General features: G+C 64.1%; 1 protein-coding gene across 1 annotated transcript; it reads left to right on the top strand.

Moving 5' to 3' along the window:
- The first annotated feature begins 1,149 nt into the window (after window positions 1–1,149).
- On the top strand, window positions 1,150–7,172 carry LOC127028893 (hydroperoxide isomerase ALOXE3-like). The gene is made up of 13 exons (XM_050914545.1): window positions 1,150–1,287; window positions 3,001–3,199; window positions 3,280–3,361; window positions 3,455–3,577; window positions 3,714–3,817; window positions 3,925–4,247; window positions 4,333–4,536; window positions 4,664–4,750; window positions 5,574–5,743; window positions 5,824–5,945; window positions 6,054–6,154; window positions 6,593–6,763; window positions 6,993–7,172. Exons 1-13 carry the CDS (start codon window positions 1,150–1,152, stop codon window positions 7,170–7,172), a joined length of 2,004 nt encoding a protein of 667 aa, XP_050770502.1.
- The last annotated feature ends 1,126 nt before the right edge of the window (window positions 7,173–8,298 follow it).

Here is an 8,298-nt window from a genome sequence, read left to right as displayed (position 1 = left end):
AGTATGGCACCAGCCGTGCAACCAGTTGCTCCACTCCCTTCATCATCTTCCCCGGACTCTCTCCCGTATGGCCACGTCTCTCTTGTACTGGGAAACCCGGCACCGGACCCAGCCCTCCAGGTGTGGCCTCATCAGCACAGAGGTGAAGGACCACCTCCCTCCACCGTGACCTGCCTTTGCGGCAAGGGCTCGTGGTTCCTGGTCAACTTGGTGTCCACCAGCACCTTTTCTATCAAGCAGCCAGGTGTCCCCATCGTGTCCTGGTGCTGGGGGTTGTCCCTCCCCAGGGCAGGACTTTGCACTTCCCCTGGTAGAACCCCATGAGGTTCCTGTCAGCCCGTGTCTCCAGCCCGTTGAGGTTTCTCCGGGTGGCAGCAGGACCCTTTGGCGTCTCAGCCACTCCTCCCAGTTTGGTGTCATCTGCAACCTTGCAGACGTTCAGCCAGTTGACAACCCGCCTCACTGCTCATCCAGCCCATACAACGGCTTCTCCAGGAGGATCTTACGGGAGACAGTGTTGAAAGTCTTCCTGAAGTCCAGGTAGACAACGCCCACTGCTCTCCCCTCGTCCACCAGGCCGGTCATTGCATTGTAGACGTTTATCAAGTCAGTCAAGCATGACTTCTCCTTGGTGAAGCCACGCTGACTCCTCCTGATGCTTTTCTCATCCTTCACGTGCCTAGAAATGGTTTCCAGGATTACCTGCTCCACCACCTTCCTTTGGGAAAGTCCCTGCTGGCCACACAACTGCTGCTCTGCAGCATTCCTTGAGCAGCCGGTGAAGCGGGGGCAGCGGCGCGGGCAGGGATGTGGCAGGAGACAGAGGAGGCAGGAGGAGCTCCTGCACCATGACGAACGCCCCCTCCCTTGGGCCCGTGGCCAACCCCGGGGCCATCACTTGGGTAATGTCGCCCTGGCCACATCCTTTGAGATTAGATATGCCGGATGCCAACCGGTAACGGTCATCTGATAACACCTCCCCTTGAGAAGGAAGGACCGGTGACCCGGCTTGTGCAACGGCCACGGGGCTTGCGGCATGCAAACCAGTCAAAACGGCAAGTTTCCACCCCAAAACCTCTCACCCCTACGGGTGATCGCTTTTTGAAGGCATCTCTGGGACGTTGCTGTGTGTCCTTGGTGCAGCTCGCCATGGCCGTCTACAAGGTGAAGGTGGCAACGGGTGACATCCTTCAAGCTGGGACCAGAAACTCCATCTCCATCACCTTGGTGGGCAGCCGTGGCGAGAGCCGCCAGACGTCCCTCAACTCCTGGTTCCAGCCGGGGATGGTGAGCGTGGGGACGGGGACACGAGTGGTGGCATGGTCTGTCCCGGGGCTCCGGGGCATGGGTTTTGCTGGAGAGGGTAGGAAAAGGGCTGGGTCATCTCCAAGGTTTGGGAGGGATGGTGGGAGGGGTCCTGGGGGATGGTGGGAAGGGGTCTTGGGGGATGGTGTGAGGGGTCCTGGGGGGATGGTGGGAAAGGGTCTTGGGGGATGGTGGGAGGGGTCCTGGGGGGGGGGGATGGTGGGAAGTGGTCTTGGGGGATGGTGGGAAGGGGTCCTGGGGGGATGATGGGAAGGGGTCTTGGGGGATGGTGGGAAGGGGTCTTGGGGGATGGTGGGAGGGGTCCTGGGGGATGGTGGGAGGGGTCCTGGGGGATGGTGGGAGGGGTCTTGGGGGATGGGGGAGGGGTCCTGGGGGGATGGTGGGAGGGGTCTGGGGGATGGGGGGAGGGGTCTTGGTGGGATTTGGTGGGAAAGGGTCTTGGGGGATGGTGGGAGGGGTCTTGGGGGATGGTGGGAAAGGGTCTTGGGGGATGGGGGGAGGGGTCCTGGGGGGATGGTGGGAAAGGGTCTTGGGGGATGGTGGGAGGGTCCTGGGGGGATGGTGGGAAGGGGTCTTGGGGGATGGTGGGAGGGTCCTGGGGGATGGGGGGAGGGGTCCTGGGGGGATGGTGGGAGGGGTCTTGGGGGATGGTGGGAAAGGGTCTTGGGGGATGGTGGGAGGGGTCTTGGGGGATGGTGGGAAAGGGTCTTGGGGGATGGGGGAGGGGTCTTGGGGGATGGTGGGAGGGGTCCTGGGGGGATGGTGGGAGGGGTCTTGGGGGATGGGGGGAGGGGTCCTGGGGGGATGGTGGGAAAGGGTCTTGGGGGATGGTGGGAGGGGTCCTGGGGGGGGGGATGGTGGGAAGTGGTCTTGGGGGATGGTGGGAAGGGGTCCTGGGGGGATGATGGGAAGGGGTCTTGGGGGATGGTGGGAAGGGGTCTTGGGGGATGGTGGGAGGGGTCCTGGGGGGATGGTGGGAGGGGTCTTGGGGGATGGTGGGAAAGGGTCTTGGGGGATGGTAGGAGGGGTCTTGGGGGATGGTGGGAGGGGTCCTGGGGGGATGGTGGGAGGGGTCTTGGGGGATGGGGGGAGGGGTCCTGGGGGGATGGTGGGAGGGGTCTTGGGGGATGGTGGGAAAGGGTCTTGGGGGATGGTGGGAGGGGTCTTGGGGGATGGTGGGAAAGGGTCTTGGGGGATGGGGGGAGGGGTCCTGGGGGATGGTGGGAAAAGGTCTTGGGGGATGGTGGGAGGGGTCCTGGGGGGATGGTGGGAAGGGGTCTTGGGGGATGGTGGGAGGGGTCCTGGGGGATGGTGGGAAGGGGTCTTGGGGGGGATGGTGGGCAGGAGTCATGGGGGATGGAGGAAAAGCATCTGGGGGGACGGAGGAATGGGGTCCTGAGGGGGGGATGGTTGGAAGTGGTCTTGGGGGGATGGAGGAAAAGGATTTGGGGGGGATGGAGGAAAGGGGTGCTGGGGGGGTGGAGGAAAGGGGTCCTGTGGGAATGGAGGAAAAGGATTTTGGGGGGAGGACGGAGGGTAAGGGATGGAGGAAAGGGGTCTTGGGGAGATTGAGGAAGAGGATCCTTGGGGGATGCTCTGAGCCCCGTATCCCCTGGTGCCACGCCGGGGCAGCTGCCCCACCCCCTCCCCCCCAAAAACCATCCCCCCGCCCAGGAGAAGGATCTGACCGTGCGCTGCGAGCGGGACTTGGGTCCCGTCGTCCTCATCCGCCTGCACAAGTGGCGGCTCTTCTTGGAGGATGCCTGGTACTGCAAGGACGTCCGCGTGACAGCCCCCGACGGCACCCTCTACCGCTTCCCCTGCTACCATTGGCTGGAGGGGGTCACCACGGTGCAGTTCCGGGAGGGCTCAGGTAGGACCCATCCCACCCCCACCCTCCTCTGCTAGCTGGGGGGGGGGGTCCGACCTTGACCCCTCTCTCCTCCTTTCCAGGGAAGAAGCTGGCAGACGATGAGCTGGAGGTCCTCAAGGAGCATCGGCGGCAGGAGCTGAAGGCACGGCAGGAGGCTTACCAGTGAGAGCAGAGACATAAGGATGGAGGCCCACCATGGCCAGGGTGGCTTAGCCAGCGGTGACGCTGATGTCTGTCCCCATGTCCCACCCGCAGGTGGAAGAACTTCGCTGACGGCTGGCCCCGTTGCCTCAACGTGGACTCCATCCTTGAGCTGGACTCCAACGTTCAGTTCTCCTGCGTGAGGGCCACCACCTTCACTGGTGCCCTCATCTTCCAGTAAGCAATGCCCCAAGGTTGGGGAGGACCTGGGTGATGGCGGTGAGGAACATTGCCAGTGCCACCCTGTCCCGGGAGGCTGGCGGGGGGGCCAGGGACGGGATGGTGGGTGCTGAGGTCCACCTCTGGCCTGTAGAAGGGCCTCCCACCTTCTGGCAGCGTTCCTGTTGAGACCCACCTCCTGGAAGAGCCTGGATGAGATGCGCAGCATCTTCTCCCGCACGCGGGGCAGGGAGATCGGTGGGTGCCTTGTGTGTCCTCCCCCGCCACCCAGCGCTTCCCAGGAAGTCCCTGGCTCGACGTGGAGGGGTGGGCGGTTGGGTGCTGACATCCGGCCACCCCCTCAGTCCCCGAGTACGTGGCCAGGCACTGGCGAGAAGACGACTTCTTCGGTTACCAGTTCCTCAACGGCAACAACCCCATCATCATCCAGCAATGCATGGCGCTGCCGGCCAAATTCCCGGTGACGCCGGAGATGGTGGCTGGCTCTTTGGGTGGTGGCACCAACCTGGGCAAAGAGATGCAAGAGGGTCGGATCTTCATCGTGGACTATGAGGTGCTGGAGGGCATCCCGGCCAGCATCATCCACGGGCGCCAGCAGCACATGGCGGCCCCGCTCTGCCTGCTGCACCAGGGCGCCGATGGGCGCCTACGCCCCGTCGCCATCCAGGTAGGGATATCCCACCCCAAACCGGTGGACAACTCCACCATGGTGGTGGTGGAGATGGTGCCACCACGTGGTCGTGTCCCCGCAGCTCAGCCAAACGCCGGGACCCACCAGCCCCATCTTCTTACCGAGCGATGCCGAGTGGGACTGGCTCTTGGCCAAGACCTGGGTGCGCAACGCCGACTTCTACAGCCACCAGCTCCTCACCCACCTCTTGAGGACCCACCTCTTCGGGGAGGTCTTCGCCATTGCCACCCTACGCCAACTGCCCAGCTGTCACCCCCTCTTCAAGGTAAGGTCCCACCTCAGGACCGCCCATCTGACCGCAGTGACCCCCCCCCCCCCAACACCCCCCCCCCGCCCCCCAAGCTCCTTGGGAGGTCCCCGGTCATCTCCAAGGGCTTGGTTCCCACCACTAGCTCCTCATCCCCCACTTCCATTTCACGTTGCACATCAACACGTTGGCCCGGAGCGTCCTCATCAACCCTGGCGGCGTCATCACCAAGGTGATCCCCAGGGACTGGGAGCACTGGGGTCTACTGGGAGCACTGGGGGGCACTGGGGTGTACTGGAAGCACTGGGGGGCACTGTAGTATACTGGGGGCACTGGGAGGCACTGGGAAGCACAGAGGGCCCTGGGGGACACTAGAGAGCATGGGGGTGGGGCTGGGGAGCACTGGGGACAGTGGGGTATACTGGGAATACTGGGGGGCACTAGCAAGCATGGGTTGGGAGGGGCTGGAGTGTAATGGGAGCACTTGGGGGGGTATACTGGGGGCACTGGGGAGCACTGAGGGGGTACTTGGAGTACTCATGCCCTGGGAGCACTGGGGGGCACTGGGGGGCACCGGGGGTCTGCTGGGAGCACTGGGGGGGCACTGGGGAGCACTGAGGGGGTACTTGGAGTACTCGTGGCCTGGGAGCACTGGGGGGCACTGGGGGTCTACTGGGAGCACTGGGGGGGCACTGGGGAGCACAGAGGGCCCTGGAGGACACTGGAGAGCACGGGCAGGGTCTGGGGAGCACTTGGGGGCACTGGGGTGTACTGGGAGCACTGGGGGGCACTGGGGAGCACTGAGGGGGTACTTGGAGTACTCATGCCCTGGGAGCACTGGGGGCACTGGGGGTCTACTGGGAGCACTGGGGGGCACTGTGGAGCACTGAAGACCCTGGGAGACACTAGACAGCCTGGGGGGGGGGTTGGAGCTGGGGAGCACTGGGGGCACTGGAGTATACTGGGAACACTGGGGTGCACTGGGGCAGCTGGGGGCTGGAGGGGGGCATGATGCCTCCTGCCCTGAGCACCCATGGGTGCCCCCTCCCCGCCAGGGCTCGGGAGTCACCTATGAGGGGATGCTGCTGATCGTCCAGCGGGGCTTGGAGAAGGTCACCTACACCTCCCTCTGCCTCCCCGATGACATCCGGCACCGCGGCATGGCCCACCTCCCCAACTACCACTACCGGGATGACGGGATGAGCCTCTGGGAAGCCATCGAGAGGTGGGACAAGGGGTTGGGTGACAGCTGGCAGTGGTCCCCTGGGTGCTCCATGACCTCATGGTCACCTCACCCCACGGTAGCTTCGTCTCCGGCATCGTGGCTTTCTACTACGGGGAGGACAAGGCGGTGAGCGGGGACGCCGAGCTGCAGGCGTGGGTGATGGACATCTTCACCAACGGCTTCTTGGGCAGGACCTCCTCAGGTACTGCGTCCCTGCACCCATGGGTGCCCTGGGATGTCCTCAGGGGTGGTGGGGGGACAAGGACAGGTCCCTGACGCTCTTTGCTGTCCCCCCCTGCCCTCCCGCCAGGTATCCCCTCCTCGCTGCAGACGGTGGCGGAGCTCAACAAGTTCCTCACCATGGTGGTGTTCACCTGCTCAGTGCAGCACGCGGCCGTCAACAATGGGCAGGTGGGACAGGGGACCTCTGACCCCTCTGCACCCAAAAGATGTCCCCAACTGTCCCCGACCCACACTGGAGAGATGTCCCCAACCCCTCTGTGCGCAGGAGGGATGTCCCCATCCTGAGCCAGGGTAGATGTCCGTGTCCCACCTCTCTTCATGCTGGAGGGACGTCCCCTTCCATTGCTTCTCCATGCCAAAGGGACACCCCCACCTCAGGAGAAGGTCCCCATCCAACCTGTCCCCATGCCAGAGGGATGTTCCCATCCATCCCTTCTCCATGCCAGATGGACATCCCCACCCCACCTCAGGAGAACATCCCCATCGAACCTGTCCTCATGCCAGAGGGATGTCCCCACCCCACCCCACCTCAGGAGAACATCCCCATCCAACCCATCCCCATGCCAGAGGGATGTCCTCTGCTGACAGTGACCCCTCACCCTGCAGTATGACCTGGGTGCCTTCCTCCCCAACTCTCCATCCTCCATGCGCCACCCGCCACCGGCGGAGAAGGGCAAGGCCTTCCTCCAGCACTTCCTCGACACCATCCCTGAGGTGGACACCACCGCCAACATCCTGGTGGCCCTCATCCTCCTCAGCTCCCGCCTCAAAGACATGGTGAGTCTGGCCCCACCATCGCCATGACCTCCCCAAAACGGCAGCTCTGTGGGGCTGGTGAACCCCAAGAGGTGCCCCACGAGCGCATGGGTGCACGTCACCACCTTGGCTATCCCCAAGCCCAGGGTGGTGGCCACCATCGCTCTACAGCTACCAGGGTGCCCAGATGGCTTGAGAGGCCTCAGCCAAGTGCTTGAACCTGATGAGTCCCCATCCCTGTGTCCCCCAGAGGTTTCTGGGACAGTACCCAGAGGAGCGGTTCACGGAGGTGGAACCCCGGCGGCTCATCAGGACCTTCCAAGGGCGGCTGGAGGAGATCCGGGACTCCATCGAGGAGAGGAACCACCACGCCGAGCTGAGATACAACTACATGAACCCGCTGGAGACGGAGAACAGCATCTCCATCTGAGCGCCTGGGTGCCCCCACACCCCACCCAGCACCCCCAGCACCCCCAGCACTCAGAACCCCCAGCACCTAAGCAACCCCAGTGCCCAGCACCTGGACACCCCCAGCACCCTGCACCCAGCACCCCCAGCACCCCACACCTGGACATGCCCAGCACCCATCACCTGAGCACCCAGCACCCACAGCACCCAGTGCCCCCCGCACCCAGCATCCCCACCCCCCTCAGCACCCAGCACCCTCAGCACCCCCCACCCTGCTGCTTAACCCCCAGCCCCTCAATAAATGCCAGCTGTCAATCAAACCCTCTCTGCTGGGGGGGGGGGGAGAGGGGGGGGCTAAAAACCTGGGGACCCCCCCACCTCCCCAGAGCTCCCTCACCCAGAGAGGGAGCTGGAGTGGGGTAACTGGGAGACATGATGGGGTGCCCAGTGCTCCCAGTGCCCTCCCCAGTGCCCCCTCCCAGTGCTCCCAGTGCCCCTCAGTGCTCAGTAGTGTCTCCAGTGCTCCCAGTGCCCCTCACTGCTTCCCAGTCTCCCCAAGTGCTCCCAGTGCCCCCCAGTGCTCCTGGTGTCCCTCAGTGCTCCCCAGTGCTCCCAGTGCCTGCCCAGAGCTCCCAGTGCCCCTCTGTGCTCCCTAGTCTCCCAAGTGCTCCCAGTGCCCATCAGTGCTCCCCCCCAGTGCTTCCCAGTGCCCACCAGTACTCTCAGTGCTCCCCAGTCTCCCTAGTAGTCCCAGTGCCGCCCAGTGCTCCCAGGACCTCCCACCTCCAGTGCTCCCAGTGCCCCCCAGTGCTCCCAGGACTCCCCCAGTGCCCCCAGTGCCCCTCACTGTTCCCAGGAGTCCTCCCAGGCAGCTCCAGGAGCACTTTTGGTTTCTCCTGGAGAGAGGAGAATTCCCAGGTAGCAGCCCCCAACGCTTCTAAGGTCGCTACGCAAAGAGCATTGTGTATGCTGGGGGAAGGTCCAGGCTTGGTAGCTCCCCAGGATTCCTCCCAGGCAGCTCCAGGAGTGTGTTGGCCTCCTCTGGAGACAGGTGAATTCCCAGAGAGCAGGCCCAGACTCCTCCAAGGTAGCTACCCAAAGAGTTTTGTCGCTGTTGGAGGCAGGTCCATGCCCGGTAGCTCCCCAGG

This window comes from Gymnogyps californianus, unplaced genomic scaffold (assembly GCF_018139145.2).
Source record: "Gymnogyps californianus isolate 813 unplaced genomic scaffold, ASM1813914v2 HiC_scaffold_47, whole genome shotgun sequence".
Classification (NCBI taxonomy): Eukaryota; Metazoa; Chordata; class Aves; order Accipitriformes; family Cathartidae; genus Gymnogyps; species Gymnogyps californianus.
The sequence above is the reverse complement of the archived record's forward strand: the minus strand, read 5'-3'. Positions and strand labels throughout refer to the sequence as shown.